Source organism: Eleutherodactylus coqui, chromosome 11 (genome assembly GCF_035609145.1).
Source record: "Eleutherodactylus coqui strain aEleCoq1 chromosome 11, aEleCoq1.hap1, whole genome shotgun sequence".
In the NCBI taxonomy this organism is placed as follows: Eukaryota; Metazoa; Chordata; class Amphibia; order Anura; family Eleutherodactylidae; genus Eleutherodactylus; species Eleutherodactylus coqui.
The window spans coordinates 79,614,710-79,640,398 of NC_089847.1; the positions used below are offsets into that span (position 1 = coordinate 79,614,710).

At 49.2% G+C, this 25,689-nt stretch overlaps 2 protein-coding genes and 1 long non-coding RNA gene across 9 annotated transcripts in view; 1 reads left to right on the forward strand and 2 right to left on the reverse strand.

The window, feature by feature from the left end:
* ATL3 (atlastin GTPase 3) overlaps nucleotides 1-13,834 on the reverse strand; it is a 43,107-nt gene extending 29,273 nt beyond the window's left edge. The window contains exons 1-2 of one of the 2 annotated variants that reach the window (XM_066582751.1): nucleotides 13,824-13,834; nucleotides 4,668-4,876 (exon numbers count right to left, since the gene is read on the reverse strand). In XM_066582751.1, coding sequence (XP_066438848.1) covers nucleotides 4,668-4,874 — 207 coding nt within the window. In that variant the 5' untranslated portion in view covers nucleotides 4,875-4,876; nucleotides 13,824-13,834. Of the gene's footprint in view, nucleotides 1-4,667; nucleotides 4,877-6,040; nucleotides 6,065-13,823 lie in introns of those variants that run through there. The other variant, XM_066582752.1, reaches the window with a different exon arrangement.
* Nucleotides 13,835-17,796: 3,962 nt separating this feature from the next.
* LOC136582020 (uncharacterized) lies at nucleotides 17,797-22,395 on the reverse strand. Of its 3 annotated transcripts, none has more exons than XR_010787125.1 (4): nucleotides 22,150-22,395; nucleotides 21,952-22,080; nucleotides 20,608-20,715; nucleotides 17,797-19,259 (listed from the first exon to the last, which is right to left on the reverse strand). It is a non-coding gene; the product is annotated as an uncharacterized lncRNA (long non-coding RNA). The 3 variants fall into 3 exon arrangements; XR_010787124.1 differs by having other exon boundaries at nucleotides 22,127-22,395; XR_010787123.1 differs by having other exon boundaries at nucleotides 21,952-22,388.
* A 610-nt stretch (nucleotides 22,396-23,005) lies between these two features.
* Nucleotides 23,006-25,689, forward strand: part of RTN3 (reticulon 3) — a 39,483-nt gene continuing 36,799 nt past the window's right edge. Inside the window, exons 1-2 of one of the 4 annotated variants that reach the window (XM_066582759.1) lie at nucleotides 23,006-23,156; nucleotides 25,113-25,202. In XM_066582759.1, coding sequence (XP_066438856.1) covers nucleotides 25,127-25,202 — 76 coding nt within the window. In that variant the 5' untranslated portion in view covers nucleotides 23,006-23,156; nucleotides 25,113-25,126. The remainder of the gene's footprint in view (nucleotides 23,157-25,112; nucleotides 25,203-25,689) is intronic. The other 3 variants (XM_066582760.1, XM_066582761.1, XM_066582762.1) reach the window with 3 other exon arrangements.

Sequence of the window (25,689 nt, forward strand, 5' to 3'; positions counted from 1 at the left end):
GCTGAGCCGGCGCACCTTTCCGAGCAGGTCTGACAAGCGTGAGTAGCTTTTCAGAAAGCGCTGAACCACCAAATTAAAGACGTGGGCCAGGCATGGCACGTGCGTGAGGCTGCCGAGCTGCAGAGCCGCCACCAGGTTACGGCCGTTGTCACACACGACCATGCCCGGTTGGAGGCTCAGCGGCGAAAGCCAGCGGTCGGTCTGCTCTGTCAGACCCTGCAGCAGTTTGTGGGCCGTGTGCCTCTTCTCTCCTAAGCTGAGTAGTTTCAGCACGGCCTGCTGACACTTGGCCACCGCTGTGCTGCCACGCCGCGCGACACCGACTGCTGGCGACGTGCTGCTGCTGACACATCTTGATTGCGAGACAAGAGGTTGCGTAGGAGGAGGGTGGTTTAGTGGAGGAAGCATACACCGCCGCAGATACCAGCACCGAGCTGGGGCCCGCAATTCTGGGGGTGGGTAGGATGTGAGCGGTCCCAGGCTCTGACTCGGTCCCAGCCTCCACTAAATTCACCCAATGTACCGTCAGGGAGATATAGTGGCCCTGCCCGCCTGTGCTTGTCCACGTGTCCGTTGTTAAGTGGACCTTGGCAGTAACCGCGTTGGTGAGGGCGCGTACAATGTTGCGGGAGACGTGGTCGTGCAGGGCTGGGACGGCACATCGGGAAAAGTAGTGGCGACTGGGAACCGAATAGCGCGGAGCCGCTGCCGCCATGATACTTTTGAAGGACTCCGTTTCCACAAGCCTATACGGCAGCATCTCCAGGCTGATCAATTTGGCTATGTGCACGTTTAACGCTTGAGCGTGCGGGTGCGTGGCAACGTACTTGCGCTTGCGCTCAAACACTTGCGCTAGCGACGGCTGGACGGTGCGCTGAGAGACATTGGTGGATGGGGCCGAGGGCAGCGGAGGTGAGGGTGTGGGTGCAGGCCGGGAGACGGTCGTGTCTGTGTCCTGAGAGGGGGGTTGGATCTCACTGGCAGGTTGGGGCACAGGGGGAGAGGCAGTGGTGCAAACCGGAGGCGGTGAAGGGCCTTTGTCCCACCTTGTGGGGTGCTTGGCCATCATATGCCTGCGCATGCTGGTGGTAGTGAGGCTGGTGGTGGTGGCTTCCCGGCTGATCTTGGGGGCGACAAACCTTGCACACCACAGTTCATCGGTCGTCTGCACTCTCAGTGAAAAACTGCCACACCTTTGAGCACCTCGGCCTCTGCAGGGTGGCATGGCGCGAGGGTGCGCTTTGGGAAACAGTTGGTGGATTATTCGGTCTGGCCCTGCCTCTACCCCTGGCCACCGCACTGCATCTTCCAACCTGCCCTGCTGCTGCACTTGCCTCCCCCTCTGAAGACCTGTCCTCAGTAGGCTTAGCAAACCAGGTGGGGTCAGTCACCTCATCGTCCTGCTGCTCTTCCTCCGAATCCTCTGTGCGCTTCTCCCTCGGACTTACTGCAATTACTACTACCTCACTGATAGACAACTGTGTCTCATTGTCATCGTCCTCCTTACCCACTGAAAGCTCTTGAGACAGTTGCCGGAAGTCCCCAGCCTCATCCCCCGGACCCCGGGAACTTTCCAAAGGTTGGGCATCGGTCACGACAAACTCCTCCGGTGGGATAGGAACCATTGCTGCCCATTCTGGGCAGGGGCCCGAGAACAGTTCCTGGGAGTCTGCCTGCTCCTCAGAATGTGTCATTGTAATGGAGTGAGGAGGCTGGGAGGAAGGAGGAGCAGCAGCCAGAGGATTCAGAGTTGCAGCAGTGGACGGCGTAGAACTCTGGGTGGTCGATAGATTGCTGGATGCACTTTCTGCCATCCACGACAGGACCTGCTCACACTGCTCATTTTCTAATAAAGGTCTACCGCGTGGACCCATTAATTGTGAGATTAATCTTAGCACGCCAGAAACGTGCCTCTCTCCTAATCCCGCAGCAGTCGGCTGCGATACACCTGGATCAGGAGCTCGGCCTGTGCCCACACCCTGACTTGGGCCTCCGCGTCCTCGCCCGCGTCCTCTAGGCCTACCCCTACCCCTCAGCATGGTGTATTACCAGTAGTGCAGAAACAGAACGCTGTAATTAAATGTGCCGCTTATTGGCCTGTGGTTGGAGGCTGACTTCGCTTACGGAACGCACAGCAGAGCCAGGAAAGAATTTTGCGCAAGCCTGTAGTGAGACGTAGGTGCGTATGACTGAGCTATTGGAATTCACAGCGTTGAAGCAGTCAAGTGGCCAAACGCCACTAGTAGGCCTTAAGTGTTTTGCTTCTATTTTTTGAAAGGCTGAGTTGAGACAGCAGACAGATACTGTAGGCAGCGTATATATGTATACTGTTTCCCTGTGGACAGGATGACGGCGGTGATGCAACGGGCAACGCAGAGCCAGGAAACAGTTTTGCGCAAGCCTGCTGTAACACTTAGCTGCGTATTAATTAGGACTACTACCCCCAGCAGACACGCAGTACACTGAGGACGATCACAGGCAGCCCAAAGATAGTATTTTTCCCAAATTTGTTTGAAAAAGCCCACTGCCTATATAGACAGTATATCTCTTTCACCTTTCCCACTGTCCCTGCCTCACCAGTACTGGCCCTATACTTTGTACAATGACTGCAGACTGAGGACGCAATGCTCTGCACGCCCGATATACAAAAAAAAAAAAAATGTGCAACACTGCTAAAAGCAGCCTCAACAGTACTGCACATGGTCAGATGTGGCCCTAAGAAGGACCGTTGGGGTTCTTGAAGCCTAAGATAACTCCTAACGCTCTCCCTATAGCAGCAGCAGCATTGTCCCTGATCTATGTCAGAATGCATCTGTGGCGAGCCGCGGGCAGGGCAGATTTAAATACTCAGGTGACACCTGATCTCCCCAGCCACTCACTGCAGGGGGGGTGGTATAGGGCTTGAACGTCGCAGGGGGAAGTTGTAATGCCTTCCCTGTCTTTCTATTGGCCAGAAAAGCGCGCTAATGTCTCAGAGATGAAAGTGAAAGTAACTCGAACATCGCGTGGTACTCGTCACGAGTAACGAGCATCTCGAACACGCTAATACTCGAACGAGTATCAAGCTCGGACGAGTACGTTCGCTCATCTCTAATAACAATTACATTAATGAAATGACAAGGTAAAAAAGTGAAGAAAAAAGGAAAATTAAAGAAATAGAAAACATAAAAAACGATAAAAATAATGAATTACAAGATGAATAAGTAATTCAGTGTAAAAAACTAAGAAACAGGCAATATAGGCAATAAAAATATAACGATTCGTGTATTATTGTGTGCTTAGTGGAATTCTTACCTATAATACAGAGACTAGAAAATGGCTATAAAGAAAGAACCTTTTTATTTGTGTTAGTTTAAAAGAAGGGAGACTAAAACACAGAGCCGTGATTCCTCTGTGTGACTGTAAACCAAGGTTCAAAGGGCAAAGAATTTAATAACACATACGCCTTTTCTATTAGATTAAGGGCTCTCTTACACAAGTGTTTTTTGCCATGCAGTACGCTTGCGGGTTTTGACAAATTAAAAAAGCCTGTGTTGTTAGCAGGGTGGATCTTCTATAGGATGTGCTGGACTCGCAGCATTTCCGTGATTCTCTCATACACTTTGTCTAAGCACCAAGACTTCACATTTCTAACTTGGGGGTAGCTCCGTCCATATTTTCCTCTACTTTCTGCAAGACTGGAAGTGGATAATTTCTCTCTTACTAAGCTTGGCATACAAAAACAATGAAGGGTCATACAGTACACCAGCACAACTAAGGCAAATCTGCATGTACATATGTTGTGTCAATATTGTAGGACAATGGAACACCACCAAGGGCGGCTTATTTAGCCGGACTGTAAAACAAGTGTCTGTAAACTCTCGAGTGTAGCAATAACTAGTAAAAAAGACTTTGATGTGACACTTGAGAAAAAGTGTATTACTGCTTTATTGAAAAGTGCCTTTTAAAACAGGAACAGAGAACGCGTTTTGAACTACGCAGAGTTCTTGTTCACCTCTTTATAGCAATAACAACAACAACTTAGATATTTTGGAGTATTAAGCTGCTTGCACACAGGGGGATTTGCATTGCAGAATCCGGAGCCGGTGCCCAGCCCATAGCATGCTATGACAATATGCGATTTCCTGCCTACGAGCAGAAAGTGATTGCGATGTTCCGCTTGCAGGGAAGAAATCCTGGCATGCTGTTAATTTGTGCGGGCTACGCACAGATGCCTTCCATTAAAGTCAATGGAAGCTGGCCCTTCTGCAATCATCATTGCAGAATGGTCGTGGGAGCCGCGTCATCTCTACTGAGCCAGCACATTCGCAGCAGAGAAGACAAGACACCGGAGAGGTATGCTGGGGTCTCCTGCCACCTACATCGCTATTGTTCTCCAGCAGGACAGCGGCTAATAAAGAATGCTATCAGCGCTGCCCGCGTAGAACACAGCGTGTGGTCCATCTTATCTTATTGTCCTGAGAATTTCATGCTGACCATAAGTCAGCAATAGACGTAAAGGGCACGGTAAGTGCACGATGGATGCACATTTACACACAACAATTATTTTTGAGCGATAATTGTTGCGTGTAAAAGGTCCTTAATCTCTTTTTACATATGTCATCTTTTTACTGAAAGATAAATGTATTGTGTATGTGCATAGAGAATGTCATTTCTTGAAGCATCACCTGGCTGTACACGTATCTCAGCATGAAGTCGAGCAGGAATGACTTCCCTTTTCGGAACGCACCAGCCACGGAAACAACTACAACATCCAAATCCCGAATATGGTCCTGAAGTAGCACAGAGGCAAGTGCCTCCTCATCCAGCTGGAACGAGTGATCCTCCTTCTGCACTATAACTACCTGGACCGGGCCAGGAGTTGACGGAGCCATGTCTGCGGAAAAGAACAGGCAGAGGGATGAATGTGAGGCAGAACACACAAGACAAGTCAAAAGGTTCACTTTTTCTTCTGCACCGAGGATGCTTACTCAACGTGCTCAGTAAAACACAAACAGTACAACCGTTTCCATGTTATTAGTTTAGTTACATTGTGTTTGTCTATAATGGTGACTTAAATAACAGTCAGAGCACATTTCATTAATAATCAATACAGAAATCCAGGTCATTTCAATGGGTTTACTTACCTTTTCTTGCAACTGTATTTGCAAAGTTTACTTAAAGAATATATCTAGACTAAGGCCCTATGTCCACGGGCGGATCAGATTCCGCATGCAGATTTCCGCAGCAGGAACCATTTGCGTGAGATCGCAGATGTAATGGTTTTTCTGCGCAGATGCGCTGCGGATCATCCGTGTCGAAAAAAATCCGCAACCCCACCTCACTAATTGATTTTAGCCTCCAAATCCGCTGTGCATTTGCGGATGTACTGTGGATCGTCCGCACTGATTGACTGATTGATTGGGCCCATCTGCACAGAATCTGCACTGAAATGGAGCATGCTGTGATTTGTTTTTTGCACCAAATGGTACACAAATCAAATTTGCTTAAATTCAGTTGCGGATGCCAATGCTTACCTATGGGCACTTTGAATTGCGAATCTTCTGCGTGGGTGACCCATGCCGATTTCATACATCAAATTCGCCCGTAGACACTGGGCTTAAGGCGAGTCTGAAATGGACGGATCAGATTCTGCATGCAGGGGCCCACGGCGTTATCCAGCCGTGTCCCTGGCCGGCGTCCGCACTTACCTGGTATATCCTGTATTGCGGATGTCTGAGGTGAGACGTTGTCGGACATGCACAATACAGATTTTTTTTTTAAATCCGAGTTTTTCCTGCACCGTCGCTATGCGATGACACGGGTACCTGCGACTTATCAGCAATATCAACTGCAGATGGGCTTTGGGTCGGACAGCTTCCATCGACTTCAATGGAAGCCATTCGTGCAGATAGAACATGCTGCAATTTGACCTCTGCAAGTGGAAATCGCAATCATGTGAGCGGACATTCATGTTAATGAAAATAAATAGAAAATATAGTTTGCAGAATAGTAACAAAAACCGAAGCATTTGTGAGAAGTTAAGAAGTGGCCAGCTTACTGTAGGAGCGCGGATACCAGCAGGGGAGCGGCTCACGCCCCACGGAGAAAATGCAGCATCCTGGGCCAACCAATATGACTCATAGGACACACAGCTATACTATGCCTATACCCTTCTCTGCTCAACTATTAACTGGCAGGAAGAGTGCGGGGTGACACAGAATTGTAAAACGGAGGGGGCGTAAATGAGTCATGCAGAAAAACAGAATAAAATAAGGCGTTATTAGTAAAAATACATAAGTGTGAAGCAGAGGATGAGCTGGAGAATGGCAGTTACATAAACAAAGACATTAGCGGGCAATCCAGGGGTGCCATGCTCCTGTACCAGGCAGCTGGGTCTCTCAGACCTCTCTGTGGCAGAGCAGCAAGGCAAGGACCTGACAAAGCGAATTCTACAACTGAAGAAGGTGCGGTCGGATTGGATTTTTTTACTACCTAGGAATGTCAGCAAGTATGTTAATCTAGAGGAGTGAAAAGAAATAACAACAGACAGACTGCTGTAACCTTATGTGAAACTACCAGCCTCACCCTCACAGGAGCGGGTCATACACTTGGAAGGAATCGTTAATGAGTCCATTGGAATTACTTAAGATTTCTGCATTGATTACTAAGAACATGTTGCCCGATTGTTATCCTAGACAATCTAACTGAACTAACAGCCCAAACCGTTCGTGTACCGTTCACGCCTTTTATTGCTCAAAGGACATTATAAGAGGCAGAAGAATTTGGGAGTTCAAATGGAGGAGAATATCAGAAGATTAAGACAAAGCCTTTTCTGATTATCTTATTAGGGTACAAGTAGGAAAAAATGACTTTTAAAATTTGTAATTCTTTATTTCTAAAATAACTACATTTATGTTAAAATAAAGTACAGTAATGGGTTCGCCAATTTGTTTAGGAGGTTTTGATATATAAATGTATATAGTTTCGGATTACAGGATAGCTATGGTGACCGTTTAGGTTGCATGGAGTTGTTTTTTATTAAATTACATAATATATACACACACCCTGTTTCACTGACAATAAGACAGGGTCTTCTATTAATTTTTGCTCCAAAAAAATTCACTTGTTTTTACATATATAGCTGCCTGGACACTATTTGAATTGACTTTTTTTTATTAACTGCAACTAAGGCTTCATTTTGGGTCAGGGCTTATACTTCAAGCATCCTCAAAAATCCTGGAAAAAAAAAACCATTCTGCATCCTCAAAAATCATGCTAGGGCTTATTTTCAGGGAAACGGTCATATATATATATATATTTTATTTAGTAATTTTTGTAACTTTTTATTTTAACATCCATGTGCCTGATGACTATTCATATAAGACCTCTAGGGCACATTCACAGTGTCTTTTTAAAATTTCCACTGTACCTGGTGGATCTATATTAATCTATTGGAATCTCAGTTGAGGAGGAAAACATCCCCCTAGTGTTACATTACTCACTCAGAAACGGTCTGTTGTCTGCCAAGACCCTGCAGCTCTGACAAACTGGAGATCACCAGCAATCACGCGATCAAGTCCCATGCAGAAAACAGCACTGCTGCTTCCCGTATTCTCCGAGTAGCGCTCAATGAGTGCTAGGTAGACAGGCTAGAACACTGCTTCTGTCTTCTCCTCCGGGTCCTCAGCTGTGTCTGACAGCCAAGCACTAAACCTACTCCTGTTAGATTGCAGGAGCTTTTTAATCATCCTGCACCATATTTTGACTATGGTGTGGGATTATAGCCCAAGACCAAGTGCTGTATATTTATGGTGCTTGGTCCTTATTGGGTTAAATACTCAGCTTTGTTATCTGAAGTCTTCTGTATCAAAATCACAAAAGTCATCAATTTCCTTTATGGCAAATTCACAGGACACAGTTTTAATACGTCTTTTTGAGCCAGAAGAAACTTGTAGTTGCAAAATTTCAGCAAAACCCTATGTGACACCATCCCATATCTACCATCATTCTAGTTTTTCGTTCAGTATACTGTACATTATTGTGAATCCGGGCAGAAAGCTCTACAAATCTTAGTTTTAGGATTACATTTCCTTAACAAAAGCCCCGATGTATGATTCCCTGAAATATGTGCCCTAAGCTAGTCTTAACCCTAAAGCTGCACAATGTTGCAGCTATTTCATACAGAGCTATTAGCAATGTCAGAAAGTGCAATAAATTATTGTGCATTTCATGTTGCAGAAAAGGTGACCTACAAGAAACCTCCATCTAACGTGTCAGTAACAGGATTTATGGTCAGTTTACATGGCCGAGTCGCAACACAGCAATAGAGTATCCATGTGAAGTCTTCTCCCCATCACTACCTGCCAGACAAGAACTGCCTCCTCGAAAAAGTAACACTTACTTCTGCATCAAAATCTGCAGGTAGCCTACGGATTTAGTTGTGGAATTACCCGTGGCTTGCATTTCGTCGTGTGGCCTATTCTGTCCCATGCGAAAAGTCTCAAGGGGTCCTCTTACATGGGTAGATCATCTGTCCGTGCAATGAGCGCTGACTGACAATGATCATCACATGGGGAGGTGTGCAGCCGACCAGTGAGCATTTTATATGGAAGTATAAACGAGCCAATGAGCTGACGAACAAACGGGTGATCGCATCTTTTTTCCACGATTTTTAGGCGTCGGTGCTGCTTTTTCTCGCAAAAACATTTCTGCTGCTTGCAATTTTCTATTGTTAAAGTCAATAGGACTAATGTTAAAAACGCATTGCATGAAAATCGCAAGTTCGTGTCACCACAATGCGATAAAAGGGGAAGCTCCGAAGAGAGGGGAATAGGGCATATTTTGCCGCTATAAAATGCCAGCCGAATATCGCAACCATCAGAGGCATTGCAATCCAATGCATTTATCAGATGGGCGATTTTCTAGTGCGTGAAAAGATAGCGCATGCAGGCCGGCCGCTTGTACGCAACGCCGGAGAAGATAGGACTCGTTTGAACAAGCCAACGATGCAGTTGCCTATTTGAATAGGCTGCACAAGTGCGAACGCGTTAGCGCCAATGTCAAAAGCTCATTCAAAACGGGAATCGGCTCGTTTAAAAGGACTCTTAATGAAGATGAGGACTATCCAAACCATACATCATGTATAATCAGGTGGCTGATTCAAAGTCGGGCAACTAGAAGGGACACCCTGGCTTTTGCTCATGCCATGCACGTGACACATGGATTTCACCACACTACTATACACCCATTGCGTGTGCTGGAAATAGCAATACTGCAATTAAATCAGTGACATATACCATACAGTCACTGCTGCGCAGCCACTGGGCCCTGGCAAACCTGTTTTTACAATACCAGTGAAACCAGGATAAACATGCACAACACAAATACATGTTGAAACAAAGTGTCCTTTGTAGAATACTATGCGCTAGCAGCGGTAACATGTAACATTGTGTGCAGGAACTACAGACCAACTGCTGTTATGTACAGACAGAACATGTCACTTCTGTAGTAGCTACACAATACATTTGGAAGCATATCTCCTGTGTCTAGTCTTCCAGTACCCCCAACAGGTCATGAATTGAAGATGTCCCTTAGTACATGTTCACAAACAGCTTAAACGCTGCCGATTTTTAGCCGCATTGTATAGTACAAGCAATCTGGACGATATTTCTGGAACTCTCCTCCCCCTGCTGTGAAACAAGTGGGCCATGTACACTGATCTGCGGTACAGATGTTAAGTCCATAGCTTGTCAATTTGGTAAGGAGGCTTTATGGTAAATTTCTGGACGGGTCGCCAATATTTTTACAATTGAGTTCAATGGGAAGTAAAAATCGGCAACACATCCCAATTGCTGCAGATGTTTACTGCGGATTACCCAAAGATCCACTGCAAGAGGAGACTGGTGGTGGAGTAGGGAGAAGCTGCAGAAGGTGACTATCCAATTTTTTGGGGGGGTGCCCTTAATCCACAGTGAGAAATCCACAAGCAAATCTGTACTAAATGGTGTGGACTTGCTCTGTGTGAACATACCCCCAAACAGAAAAACCCCTGGATGTGTGGCGTTTTCACATAGTAACAGCCTTGCATGCCTGCGGGCTGAGGGAATCCCCCGGCGTGGCTGTCATAGCCACGGCAGGATATTGCAATATCCTCCCATTGTTTTTAACCCCTTAATGACGCGGCCATTTTTCTTTTTCCATTTTCGTTTTTTCCTCCCCCCTTTAAAAAAATCATAACTCCTTTATTTATCCATCCACGTCACTGTATGAGGGCTTGTTTTTTGCGGGATGAGTTGTATTTTTCAATGGTGCTATTTAAAGTACCATATAATGTACTGAAAAACGTTTAAAAAATTCTAAGTGGAGTAAAATGGAAAAAAACGACATTTTGCCATCTTTTAGTACGTCTTGCTTCTACGGCGCACAAATGGCAACAAAAACGACATGATAACTTTATTCTATGGGTCGGTACGATTACTACAAGGCCAAACTTGTTTAGGTTTTTTTTTACTATACTCCTTTTTTTTTTTAAAAGACATAAAATTTTTTTCAATTATTTTCTGTCGTCATTTTGTGCGCGCGATAACTTTTTTATTTTTCTGTCGACGTAGTTGAGCAAGGTCTCATTTTTTGCGGGATGTCCTGTAGTTTCTGATAGTACCATTTTGGAATACATATGACTTTTTGATCGCTTTTTATTGCGTTTTTTCTGGGAGACAGGGTAACTAAAAAAGTGCATTTCTGGCTTTCTTCATTTTTTGTTTCGGACAACGTTCACCGTGCGGGAAAAATTATGTGCTACTTTGATAGATCGGACTTTTACGGATGCGGTGATACCAAATACATATTTTTAATTTATTATTTAGATTTTTTAATAATAGATATGGCAAAAGGGGGGCGATTTAAACTTTTACAACTTTTTTTTTTTCAATTAAAAAAAAACTTTAGTGATTCTTTTTTTTACTTTACTTTGAAGTCCCCCTGGGGGACTTTAAGATGCGATGCTTTGATCGCTCCTGCAGTATGACGTAATGCTATAGCATTACGTCATACTGCTTTTTGACAGGCAGCCTATGAAGCCACCCCACGGGGACGGCTTGATAGGCAGTCTGCTAAGGCAGCCCTGGGGCCTTTCATTAGGCCCCCGGCTGCCATGACACCTGCACGGATCCCCCGATCTCACTGCGGGGGGGCCGCGCGGGACCCCCGAACATCGTTCGGGGGATTTAAATGCCGCTGTCAGAATTGACAGCGGCGTTTAAATGGTTAATAGCCGCGATTGGCCGCTCGTGGCTATTGCCCGCGGGTGTCAGCTGTTATAAACAGCTGATGCCCGCACTGTATGAAGAGAGGTTGCCACGCAACCTCTCTTCATACATACCCCGACGCTCCATGACGTACCAGGTACGTCATTGGTCGTTAAGGGGTTAATGGGGCTGATGCTGCTGCCACTGACCTTATTGACGACAATGGGCGATGTCGCAAAAGGATAAAACATACTGCGATCTTTTTCCTACACAGCATCGCATCGCAGTGCCATGCAGGTAAAAATCGCTCATGTGTATGATCCTATTCAAAACAATGGGGTTCACATCTGTGCGTCTCGCAATGCACAAAACTCGCACGATTTTGTCGCCTGTGTGAAACCGGCCTAAGGGGATGTTTATACAGCATTTCTGCACCCAAAACACAGTCAAAATCTGAACAGTTTGGGCGGATTTTGACTGGATAAAATAGTCCATGTTACACGTCATACTTACATACCTACCCGCATATGTGCATGCGAGAATACACACAACTGTCCATAACCTCACTGACAAATGTTAAACCTTGGTCACAACTGTCAGTGACATTACTAACAGTTATCAGCAAGGTTACTGACAGTTCTAACGGAAAAAATGTTAGTACCGTGTTAGCCAGTTTGGCCGTTCTAAGGAGCCCGACTGGCCGTTCTAAGGAGCCCGACTGGCCGTTCTAAGGAGCCCGACTGGCCGTTCTAAGGAGCCCGACTGGCCGTTCTAAGGAGCCCGACTGGCCGTTCTAAGGAGCCCGACTGGCCGTTCTAGGCAACCCGACTGGCCGTTCTAGGCAACCCGACTGACCGTTCTAGGCAACCCGACTGACCGTTCTAGGCAACCCGACTGACCGTTCTAGGCAACCCGACTGACCGTTCTAGGCAACCCGACTGACCGTTCTAGGCAACCCGACTGACAGCTGGAACGAAAAAAAAAGTTTAGTACGGTGTTAGCCAGTTTGACAGCTGTAAGTAACACTATTGACAGTTGACCGTTGTCAGTGACGTTGATGACAATTGTAACGTTGACAAGCGTCAGTAAGATTACTGTGTATGGGGGCATGTATGAACTATAGATGTCCCTGTAGCTATGTTTACGCACATGAAAGGGCGTTCAGGGCTTGGGTTAGGTCGGATGAGATGTCCACGCTGCGGCTAGAAAAATCATCCATAGCTGCGGCTTCCTGGATTGAGTGGTGAGCACCCCGTGCGCGTGCGGATGCCTGGATTAGAGGACGTGGTGCGAGCGCCTGAATATGACCATCCCTAAACGGACATAACCTGTGACAACCCGTAAACATAGGCGGAAATATGCTTATAGGACATCACAGCCCGTTTTCTGCATGACGTCAGCAGTCACATGACCTTCGTTTTTTAAAGCAAAAAAAAAAGGGGGGAGGTGCATTTTCCCGACACGATGTACATTAGACACCTGAGGGGTGCGGGACGCATCAGCACAAATAAGGATGGCTCAGGCGACCCATTGAAAACTATAGGGCGAATTTATGAAACGCTTTAAAAGAAAAACATCTTTGTTGACAAATAGCAACGAACCAACAGCGCGGCGTTCACCTCTCACTGTGCGCACTTACAAAACGAAGCTGTGTTAGGTCACTATTGGTAAAGAAGTTTTGCAAGCCCACCCGTACGTTTTTTCTGAAACGCTACAAAGTTTCAAGGTAACATGGGCCCGTCGGCATTCTTTTTTTCGTGCACAAATATGCACAGAGCAGCGGAATGTACAGGCGCAAGCCATTTTTGGTCATGTAAACATGCAGCACATTTATGGGACCAAAACGCGCTGACGCTCGTATGAACCGGCCCTTAGGCCACAAGCATGCGGACTGAAAAAAATGCTACGGAACTCCATCAGACGCCACGCGGGACCCCGCACAAGGGCAATGCTCATCGTAGAATCGGACACACTGACAATTTATTTTTCACGAGGACTTTCCGTGAGAGAGAAGAAAAAAAAAAGCCTGAGTGCGCACACCTAATAATAATAATCTTTATTTGTATAGCGCCAACTTATTCCGCAGCGCTTACACCTGTTCAAATGAGGGGCTGCGCTCTACGTTTCTACGAAAACTTCCTGCAACGCCAATCGGACAGGAGGAATAGATACACGAGTGTGTAAGACACTCCAGCTAAATGTCACTATCAAGGCGCAGTACACAACTCCAAAACTAGGTTTTCTACTATCTGAAATGTAATTCTCCTGCTACAGGAGATTCTAGCAAGACAAAATATACGTTTGTCTAAAAGATCTAGCACTGACAACAACATATGCTTCCATAGCGACGAATGCAACTGCCTATAGCAACCAATCAGATCATGCCTTTCATTTTCTAAGCAGAACTGGAAATATGATAGCAGGGATCTGATTGGTTACTTGACTTGCGCTATTTTCCAGTCTTCGGTAAAGACGGAAGCAGCAGCCCCTCCGTCTTCACATCCTCTCCCGTCTTAGTCTTCCACAGTCACCACACAAACCACCCAAAAGTGGTATGTACAGGGGAGCAAACATTACTTCTTACTGACCACCAACCTGATGCTTTCCGGGAGGCATATTACCAAAGGAGGCCTGAGTTCTCCTATGGGGCCGATTCAGCCAATCAGCTGGCTGGAATCGGCACCACGTGACACAGCGGCGTGCCCGCGCATTGCTGTGCACAGGATAGTGCTGCCTGAGTTCTCCTGTGCGGCCGATTCAGCCAACAGCGGCGTGCCCGCGCATTGCCGTGCACAGGATTGTGCTTTGCCCGCGCTTTCACATGTTCAGTGCCTTGCCATGCACTCGTGTGGACACAGGATTGTGCCTTGCCCGCGGTTTACATGCCACTCGTGTGTGGCACAGACAGTTATTGATTTGGCAGGTATTTTTTGTCCTTTTTGGCAGGTTTTTTTTGTGCTTTTTGGCAGGTTTTTTTTGCGCTTTTTGGCAGGTATTTTTTGTGCTTTTGCCAAAGGTGATTATTTCTTTTGCGCACGTGGATTTGCCAGCGGAAGTTTTACATCTTTTGCGCAAGTGGATTTGCCAGCGGACGTTTTACACAGGACTACTAAAAGCCAAGGTAAGCTGCTGCATCTGCTCATTTAATTGCGCTCTTACTTCCCCTGCGCGCATTGGCGGAGAGGCGGCCAATTCTGCATGCCGCTGCATTGTCCACGAGCGCGATCCCCAGCATGCCGCTGCATTTTCGCCATGCCGCTGCATTGTCCACGAGCGCGATCCCCAGCATGCCGCTGCATTGTCGCCGCGATCCCCAGCATGCCGCTGCATTGTCCACGAGCGCGATCCCCAGCATGCCACTGCATTTTCGCCATGCCGCTGCATTGTCCACGAGCGCGATCCCCAGCATGCCACTGCATTGTCCACGAGCGCGATCCCCAGCATGCCGCTGCATTGTCGCTGCGATCCCCAGCATGCCGCTGCATTATCGCCATGCCGCTGCATTGTCCACGAGCGCGATCCCCAGCATGCCGCTGCATTGTCGCCGCGATCCCCAGCATGCCGCTGCATTGTCGCCGCGATCCCCAGCATGCCGCTGCATTGTCGCCGCGATCCCCAGCATGCCGCTGCATTGTCGCCGCAATCCCCAGCATGCCGCTGCATTGTCGCCGCAATCCCCAGCATGCCGCTGCATTGTCGCCGCGATCCCCAGCATGCCGCTGCATACATGGTCGCCGCTGCATTGTCCACGAGCGCGATCCCCCAGCATGCCACTGCATTGTCGCCATGCAGCTGCATTGTCCACGAGCGCGATCCCCAGCTTGCCGCTGCATTGTCGCCGCGATCCCCAGCATGCCGCTGCATGCATGGTCGCCGCTGCATTGTCCACAAGCACGATCCCCAGCATGCCGCTGCATTGCTATGTGTGGAGACGCGGTTACCAGAGATTTGTGCGCTGTGCGCTGCTACGTGTGGAGACGCGATTACCTGAGATTTGTGCGCTGTGCGCTGCTACGTGTGGAGACAACACCCAAGATTTGTGCGCTACGTGTGGTGAGTACGTCACCTGAGATTTGCGTGACGCCACCTGACGCAACCTGTCTTTTTTTTGCAGATTTGTGCGCCTTATTGCAAAATAACGTGTGGAGAGGATCCTGACGTTTGGACGCGTTTCGAGAAGAATTTCGCTTCGCTCGGACACCATCTGACATCACTCAGCGAGGTAAGCTGCTGCATCTGCCAAATTTTTCATTGCTTGCATATGCTCATGTGTACATGCATGCGTGCCTGTATGCGTACATGCCTGTATGCGTACATGCATGCATGCCTTATGCGTACATGCGTGCCTGCGTGTATGCGTACGTGCGTGCCTGTATGCCTATGTGCGGGCATGCGTGCCGTATGCGTGCGGGCATGCGTGCCGTATGCGTGCGGGCATGCGTGCCGTATGCGTGCGGGCATGCGTGCCGTATGCGTACATGCCTGTATGCGTACATGCATGCATGCCTTATGCGTGCCTGCCTGTATGCCTATGTGCGGGCATGCGTGCCGTATGCGTGCGGGCATGCGTGCCTTATGCGTGCGGGCATGCGGGCATGCCTTATGCGTGCGGGCATGCGTGCATGCCTTATGCGTGCGGGCATGCGTGCATGCCTTATGCGTGCATGCCTTATGCGTGCGGGCATGCATGCCTTATGCGTGCGGGCATGCATGCCTTATGCGTGCGGGCATGCATGCCTTATGCGTGCGGGCATGCGTGCATGCCTTATGCGTGCGGGCATGCATGCCTTATGCGTGCGGGCATGCATGCCTTATGCGTGCGGGCATGCGTGCATGCCTTATGCGTGCGGGCATGCGTGCATGCCTTATGCGTGCGGGCATGCATGCCTTATGCGTGCGGGCATGCATGCCTTATGCGTGCGGGCATGCGTGCATGCCTTGTGCGTGCGGGCATGCGTGCCTGCATGCATGCCTGTATGCGTGCGTGCATGCATGCCTGTGTGCGGGCATGCCTTATGCGTGCGGGCATGCGGGCATGCCTTATGCGTGCGGGCATGCCTTATGCGTGCGGGCATGCATGCCTTATGCGTGCGGGCATGCATGCCTTATGCGTGCGGGCATGCATGCCTTATGCGTGCGGGCATGCATGCCTTATGCGTGCGGGCATGCATGCCTTATGCGTGCGGGCATGCATGCCTTATGCGTGCGGGCATGCGTGCATGCCTTGTGCGTGCGGGCATGCGTGCCTGCCTTGTGCGTGCGGGCATGCGTGCCTGCCTTGTGCGTGCGGGCATGCGTGCCTGCCTTGTGCGTGCGGGCATGCGTGCCTGCCTTGTGCGTGCGGGCATGCGTGCCTGCCTTGTGCGTGCGGGCATGCGTGCCTGCCTTGTGCGTGCGGGCATGCGTGCCTGCATGCATGCCTGTATGCGTGCCTGCATGCATGCCTGTGTGCGGGCATGCCTTATGCGTGCGGGCATGCGGGCATGCCTTATGCGTGCGGGCATGCGGGCATGCCTTATGCGTGCGGGCATGCGGGCATGCCTTATGCGTGCGGGCATGCGTGCCTTATGCGTGCGGGCATGCGTGCCTTGTGCGGGCATGCGTGCCTTGTGCGGGCATGCGTGCATGCCTTATGCGTGCGGGCATGCGTGCATGCCTTATGCGTGCGTGCATGCCTTATGCGTGCGTGCATGCCTTATGCGTGCGGGCATGCGTACGTGCATGCCTGTATGCGTGCGTGCATGCCTGTGTGCGTGCGTGCCTTATGCGTACATGCATGCCTGTATGCGTGCGTGCATGCCTTATGCGCGCATTATGCGTACACGCATTATGCGTACACGCATTATGCGTACACGCATTATGCGTACACGCATTATGCGTACACGCATTATGCGTACACGCATTATGCGTACACGCATTATGCGTACACGCATTATGCGTACACGCATTATGCGTACACGCATTATGCGTACACGCATTATGCGTACACGCATTATGCGTACACGCATTATGCGTACACGCATTATGCGTACACGCATTATGCGTACACGCATTATGCGTACACGCATTATGCGTACACGCATTATGCGTACACGCATTATGCGTACACGCATTATGCGTACACGCATTATGCGTACACGCATGCATGCCTGTATGCGTACACGCATGCATGCCTGTATGCGTACACGCATTATGCGTACACGCATTATGCGTACACGCATTATGCGTACACGCATTATGCGTACACGCATTATGCGTACACGCATTATGCGTACACGCATTATGCGTACACGCATTATGCGTACATGCATGCCTGTATGCGTACACGCATGCATGCCTGTATGCGTACACGCATGCATGCCTGTATGCGTACACGCATGCATGCCTGTATGCGTACACGCATGCCTGTCTGCGTACACGCACGCGTTCCTGTGTGCATGCATGCCTGTATGCGTGCATGTATGTATACATGCATGTATGCTCACCCACTTACTCAGCCACCCCCCCTCTCTCTCTCTCACACACTTGCTGTGTTAAATTCGTCTTATTGGGCGAAAAAGACATAACATTAGATTTGAGCATTTAATTCCTTTTTTTAAGCAAACGTACAGGTTCCATCCCAATACTGCACCAACCTTCGGAGAAACATACCAATTGTCCAAATACGATGTCTTTATCTATTAAAGTAGGAGTGAAGAAAAGCAGGGACAGTGCAAGAACTAGGAAAACCCACGGAATTAAGCCAATTGCAGGCAGGGTTAATTTTTTTTTCTTCCTCGTTATAGGTCAGCTGATACGTTTTGGTCAGAATACTGCACTGTGATAACCGTTTCCGGTGCTCACAACCACAGAGTTGAATCACCAGAGAGCCAAAAGTTCCCAGATGTTGGCTCCGGAGGACGCTTAAAAGCTGGAAATGGCCCATCACCTGCTATGGAAATCCATCATCAGGATCTGATGGAGCAGTACGATGAAGATTGTCAGGTTGCATGTGATGCTGCTCACTGTCCCTCGTTAGTCGGTTCACAGTTTATACACTAAGCTATTTATCCCCTTAGAGAACAAGCCTGTTTGCGCCTTAGTGACAGACCGAAAATTTGGAACTTTACATGTTGTCACTTGACATATCATAAGTCCGTAAAGGTTTTGCATATCCAAGTGACTGACATTTTTTTCTTCCCCTTGTTGTACTTCTGTTAGGTAGTAAAAAAGGACTGTTAAAAGTTGTGTATATTTATTAAAATTGCTACTTTGCACAATTTTGAATTTTCATTTTTTCACATTGTCAAATGTCATATATAAAATAAGTGCCAACATACTGTACAAATCTTTGCTAACATATATATTTCCATCTGTTCACTTTATTCTGGAAGCACGGTTTAAAACTTTTGTACATTTATTTTTTCCATTTAGGAGACGTACAAATTTAACATTACTTTTCAGAATTTTGAGGAACACTTAGTTTTCCTACACCAATCCAAGTTTGCAAAGGCTGCTAGGTGTCATAATTAAGGATGAGCGAGTATACTCGCTAAGGCACTACTCGTTCAAGTAATGTGCCTTAGACGAGTATCTCCCTGCTCGTCCATAAAGATTCGGGGACCGCTGCGGCTGACAGGTGAGTCGCAGGGGAGATAGAGAGAGATCTCCCCTCCGTTCCTCCCCGCTCTCCCTCGCGGCGGCCCCCGAATCTTTAAGGATGAGCAGGGAGACACTCGTTTAAGGCACATTACTCGAACGAGTAGTACCTTAGCAAGTATACTCGCTCATCCTTAATTATGACACCTAGCAGCCTTTGTGACATAGACAAAAGGCCGCTGTGTTTATGGGTCTTTTCTGTTTAATGCATTCCAGTAAAATATTGCGCAGTTTTTCAGGATCCTCCGTCATAATTATTTTTTTTAAAAAGCGTATTAAAAACAAGGGAGTCACTGGGAAAAAACAGTGCATTAAAAGAAGGGTTTAAAGATTGCTGAACGACGAGGGTCTCTTCACTGTCTGCCAGCCTTCCCGTTCTCAAGGACGTCAGATCTGCAGGAAATGACGAGAAATCAGCAGGTTAACAGTCACATCCCACCAGTATTACTGATTCCTAGATCCGCTCAACCCACTTACAATGACCACTACTCCCCCAACCAGGTCAGAAGAATTATGCATGCATCTATACATACATACATGCATGCGTGCATCTATGCATGCATGTGTGCATCTGCATGCATGTACACGCATGCGTGCATCTATACATAAATGCATGCATACAGGCACGCGTGCATGTCCGCATACAGGCACGCGTGCATGTCCGCATACAGGCACGCGTGCATGTCCGCATACAGGCACGCGTGCATGTCCGCATACAGGCACGCGTGCATGTCCGCATACAGGCACGCGTGCATGTCCGCATACAGGCACGCGTGCATGTCCGCATACAGGCACGCGTGCATGTCCGCATACAGGCACGCGTGCATGTCCGCATACAGGCACGCGTGCATGTCCGCATACAGGCACGCGTGCATGTCCGCATACAGGCACGCGTGCATGTCCGCATACAGGCACGCGTGCCTGTCCGCATACAGGCACGCACGCATGCCTGTACGCATACAGGCACGCACGCATGCCTGTACGCACAAGGCACGCATGCACGCACATAGGCATACAGCCACGCATGTGTGTACGCATACAGGAATGCGTGTACACAGAGGCATGCGTGTACACATAAGGCATGCGTGTACACATACAGGCATGCGTGTACGCATAATGCGCGCACGTACGCATAATGCGCGCACGTACGCATAATGCGCGCACGTACGCATAATGCGCGCACGTACGCATAATGCGCGCACGTACGCATAATGCGCGCACGTACGCATAATGCGCGCACGTACGCATAATGCGCGCACGTACGCATAATGCGCGCACGTACGCATAATGCATGCACGCACGCACAAGGCATGCACGCATGCCCGCACAAGGCATGCACGCATGCCCGCACGCATAAGGCATGCCCGCACGCATAAGGCATGCCCGCACGCATAAGGCATGCATGCCCGCACGCATAAGGCATGCATGCCCGCACGCATAAGGCATGCACGCATGCCCGCACGCATAAGGCATGCACGCATGCCCGCACGCATACGGCACGCATGCCCGCACGCATACGGCACGCATGCCCGCACGCATACGGCACGCATGCCCGCACGCATACGGCACGCATGCCCGCACATAGGCATACAGGCACGCACGTACGCATACACGCAGGCACGCATGTACGCATAAGGCATGCATGCATGTACGCATACAGGCATGTACGCATACAGGCACGCATGCATGTACACATGAGCATATGCAAGCAATGAAAAATTTGGCAGATGCAGCAGCTTACCTCGCTGAGTGATGTCAGATGGTGTCCGAGCGAAGCGAAATTCTTCTCGAAACGCGTCCAAACGTCAGGATCCTCTCCACACGTTATTTTGCAATAAGGCGCACAAATCTGCAAAAAAAAGACAGGTTGCGTCAGGTGGCGTCACGCAAATCTCAGGTGACGTACTCACCACACGTAGCGCACAAATCTTGGGTGTTGTCTCCACACGTAGCAGCGCACAGCGCACAAATCTCAGGTAATCGCGTCTCCACACGTAGCAGCGCACAGCGCACAAATCTCTGGTAACCGCGTCTCCACACATAGCAATGCAGCGGCATGCTGGGGATCGTGCTCGTGGACAATGCAGCGGCGACCATGCATGCAGCGGCATGCTGGGGATCGCGGCGACAATGCAGCGGCATGCTGGGGATCGGGCTCGTGGACAATGCAGCGGCGACCATGCATGCAGCGTCATGCTGGGGATCGCGGCGACAATGCAGCGGCATGCTGGGGATCGCGGCGACAATGCAGCGGCATGCTGGGGATCGCGCTCGTGGACAATGCAGCTGCATGGCGACAATGCAGTGGCATGCTGGGGGATCGCGCTCGTGGACAATGCAGCGGCGACCATGTATGCAGCGGCATGCTGGGGATTGCGGCGACAATGCAGCGGCATGCTGGGGATTGCGGCGACAATGCAGCGGCATGCTGGGGATTGCGGCGACAATGCAGCGGCATGCTGGGGATCGCGGCGACAATGCAGCGGCATGCTGGGGATTGCGGCGACAATGCAGCGGCATGCTGGGGATCGCGGCGACAATGCAGCGGCATGCTGGGGATCGCGGCGACAATGCAGCGGCATGCTGGGGACCGCGGCGACAATGCAGCGGCATGCTGGGGATCGCGCTCGTGGACAATGCAGCGGCATGGCGATAATGCAGCGGCATGCTGGGGATCGCAGCGACAATGCAGCGGCATGCTGGGGATCGCGCTCGTGGACAATGCAGCGGCATGCTGGGGATCGCGCTCGTGGACAATGCAGCGGCATGGCGATAATGCAGCGGCATGCTGGGGATCGCAGCGACAATGCAGCGGCATGCTGGGGATCGCGCTCGTGGACAATGCAGCGGCATGCTGGGGATCGCGCTCGTGGACAATGCAGCGGCATGGCGAAAATGCAGTGGCATGCTGGGGATCGCGCTCGTGGACAATGCAGCGGCATGCTGGGGATCGCGGCGACAATGCAGCGGCATGCTGGGGATCGCGCTCGTGGACAATGCAGCGGCATGCAGAATTGGCCGCCTCTCCGCCAATGCGCGCAGGGGAAGTAAGAGCGCAATTAAATGAGCAGATGCAGCAGCTTACCTTGGCTTTTAGTAGTCCTGTGTAAAACGTCCGCTGGCAAATCCACTTGCGCAAAAGATGTAAAACTTCCGCTGGCAAATCCACGTGCGCAAAAGAAATAATCACCTTTGGCAAAAGCACAAAAAATACCTGCAAAAAAGCGCAAAAAAAACCTGCCAAAAAGCACAAAAAAAACCTGCCAAAAAGCACAAAAAAAACCTGCCAAAAAGCACAAAAAATACCTGCCAAATCAATAACTGTCTGTGCCACACACGAGTGGCATGTAAACCGCGGGCAAGGCACAATCCTGTGTCCACACGAGTGCATGGCAAGGCACTGAACATGTGAAAGCGCGGGCAAAGCACAATCCTGTGCACGGCAATGCGCGGGCACGCCGCTGTTGGCTGAATCGGCCGCACAGGAGAACTCAGGCAGCACTATCCTGTGCACAGCAATGCGCGGGCACGCCGCTGTGTCACGTGGTGCCGATTCCAGCCAGCTGATTGGCTGAATCGGCCCCATAGGAGAACTCAGGCCTCCTTTGGTAATATGCTTCCGGGAGCTCTGCAACGCAACGAGAGAAGCGCAAGGCGGGGCAGACGAAATAAACTCGGGCATGTAGGGAAATGTAGTTCCTCAGCCCTGATTTCATTCAGTCACACTCACAGCAAACCGTTCATGGAAACTACAACTCCCGAGTATCCCTGCGTGCTTTTTAAACATCACAGCTTTATTTAAAAATTAACAAAAAAAAAACAACGTGTTTTCTACATCCGATGAGTTTTTGCGCTTGAACGTCATCCGTAAAGGGGGATATCGCAAACGTTTCCATTTTCTAATACAACTTGTATTAGAATACAACAATTAACCCCACGTCATGATTTCTTCCACATTAACAAATCCTATTGAAACGTTCTATATTTCAATTGGCGCGAAAATGCCTGTGTACGTTGTAACAACAGCCAAGGGTTAATAAAGTTTATTTTATACAAGGAAAGTAGGAGCGGACGGGCGGAACCTGCGAGTGCGCATGCTCGTTAGGTGCGTCCACCCTTTCGTTCTTTTTACAGCAACGCCCAAGTGCCATTGGTTCTGCTGGCTTGGTGACTCCGCCCGCCTATAACTAACCCCGCCTTCCGTTAACGGCGCTTGTTCGCTGCGTCATTGTGTCGGTGTCGCGCTGCCTCGCTCGACGACGACGACAGGAGAAGGACGGGAATACGCACGTAGATATTGTCTTCTTCCTGCATTTGTGTCCCCGTATCTTGTTGTTGTGTGGCTGGGAGTGTCCGCGCTGGGGTCCTGCATTGTCAGGCGGCGCTGTGTGACTGCGGCTGTGTGACAGTGCAGCCTATGCGCTCTGCAGGCCCGGCTGTAGGCTGCTGGTAACAAGTTGGTTACATTGTTACAATGTATCTTGTTACCCCAGCACTGTCTGCACACAATCCGCTTCCTGCCCGGATTGTCGCCTGGTGTCACTTCTGCCTTTACTGCTCATCTGTCTGAAGCAAAGTTGCTCCATATCAATGGGGGTTCCTGTTTTGTGGTGGCAGGGAGGCGATGTCTTGGTGGGCTGTGGAAAAGGTGCAGCATGCTGTGCTTCTTCCATTGCAAATCTGAAAGCGGATGGGCTCCGTTAGTCATAGGGGCCCGCCCGGTGCTAGTTCCTAATCAGAACCGGTCAGCCGCAGGGATCCCCCCTTTTCTGCTCCCTAAACGGAACAGGAAAGCTGAATCCCCAGTGCAGATGTGAAAGCAGCCTCGGGCCACTCACACAGGCGTTTTTTGTGAGCGTATGCCTGCATTTTTATGGTATAGTTAGTGCAGTAACAAAGCAGGGAAAGTAAGTTGACATCAGCATTTTTGTTTTCTCTTACTCCTCTATGTGGCATAGTAACAGTATTAAAAACCCTGTACTTGGTGCTTTTAACCCCCCATTCATTTCATTAGGCAATGTAGAACGTCAAAAAAAGAAATAAAAAATAATGCGCTGAACACCTGAAAATAGAATCTACAGTATTTGTTTTAACGGGTGCTAAAAAATGCTTGCTAAACACTGTAAAGAGAAGCCTTACACTGGCGCTAATTCCTTCCTGAGCATGTGGGTGAAGGTCAGAGTGGTCCTTTTCCGTGGATCGGTAGACTTGGGTTTGACTTTGCATGTAATGGAACCTGGAGAGGGTGTATTCCCTGCTTGTGAAAGGATGGGGCAGATGCTTTTGTCTAGTTGTAAACTAACAGCTTATTATCAATAGTAGATCAGTGGGGGTCTGGGAGCCCTGCCAATTAAAGGCCCTTTCAGAAGGGAGGATGCAGATGCCCGACAGCTGGTCCCAGCGATGATCGTTCCTATGATCTTACATAGGAGGATCATCACTTAGTGAATAGAGGTGGAGCGGGCCGGGATCGTTCCTGCCCACCACCATTCAGCCATTCATAGATGGACTGCCTATTTACACGGACGGATCCCTCCGTTTTCTGGTTGACGAACGATATGCACTTACACTGAGCGATAATTCGTTTGCATGCCCTTCCTCAAGCAGAAAACAGGGATCCGGACGTGTAACTAGGCAGTCGTTGTTCAGATTCCTACTGGGTCACAGGAAGCTGAACCATTATTGGCCAACATAAAAGGGCCCTAACTGCCAGCTGGGCCAGAGTACTCTTGTACTGAGCTGACTTCTGCAGGAAGTAAACAGCTCTGTTGCTACTGCAGTGCTCAGACTTGGCATTGTACTAAATTCCCTTTCCTTTTAATGAGAACTTGGGCTGCAGTACCCAGCCTGACCACTGCAGTGAGAACAGAGCTGTTTCCTGCAGTCATTGGCTCAATGAACAGCTCATTGTCAGGAATCCCAGGTGATGCTAATCTACTATTGGTGATCTGTCTGAGGGATAAACTGTCAATAGTTTAAAACTGGGCAAAATCTTTAAAGGGAACCTGTCACCAGGTATGCAGACCATAAACTATGTTGTGAGTACAGTAATATGTAGGGCTGTTGTGATTTGCCTAAAATTAGAACCGGCATGCAGAGCTATTTATACCACCTGCCAGGCGCGCCTCACTAAATAGCTATTATTATGTATGTATATATACATAATTATATATAGCCGCTCCCACATTGTAATATAGAGATTGTAACTACATTGCATTTACTGGTGTTCTCTTCTCTTCTCTGCAGTGATTGCCAGCAACATGGCCGAAACTGGTGGACATCAGTCTTCACATATTTCCTCCTCATCGGTTGGAGAGAAGAAGGGCAGCTGTGCAGGTAGACCTCCAGTTCCTGTACTTGTAGATCCCTGTGACATGTGCATGCAGATGTGTAGTGCTGCTCGGACACGCCTTATGACTCAGTGCTGGGGCTGCGGTGCGGCACTGCTGAACTGATGGATTCCTAGATTGTAGCAGAATACCTTAAAAGCTTACAATGTACTTCACGCGGTTGAAGCTGTAACTCCTTAGGCGCTGTTCGCACTGGCGTTATGCTGTTTCCGTCAGGGAGTCCGGTATTTTTGATGATCAAAATAATGCAATATGCAGAACTACTCTCTTAAAGAGAACCGCTCGCTTGCCTAAAGCACAATCAACAGTTATGGCGCTGTGGGGGTAGGTGACAGGGACCCGGGTGATTTATTTATCTAATCTTTTTATTTTTTTAAATGCTCACCTGTTTCCTGATGCCCGCGGCTGAAATCTGCACGCCGAATGAAGAGAATCTGCCTCTTCAGAATTCTGTGCGGGCACTCTCCCATAGA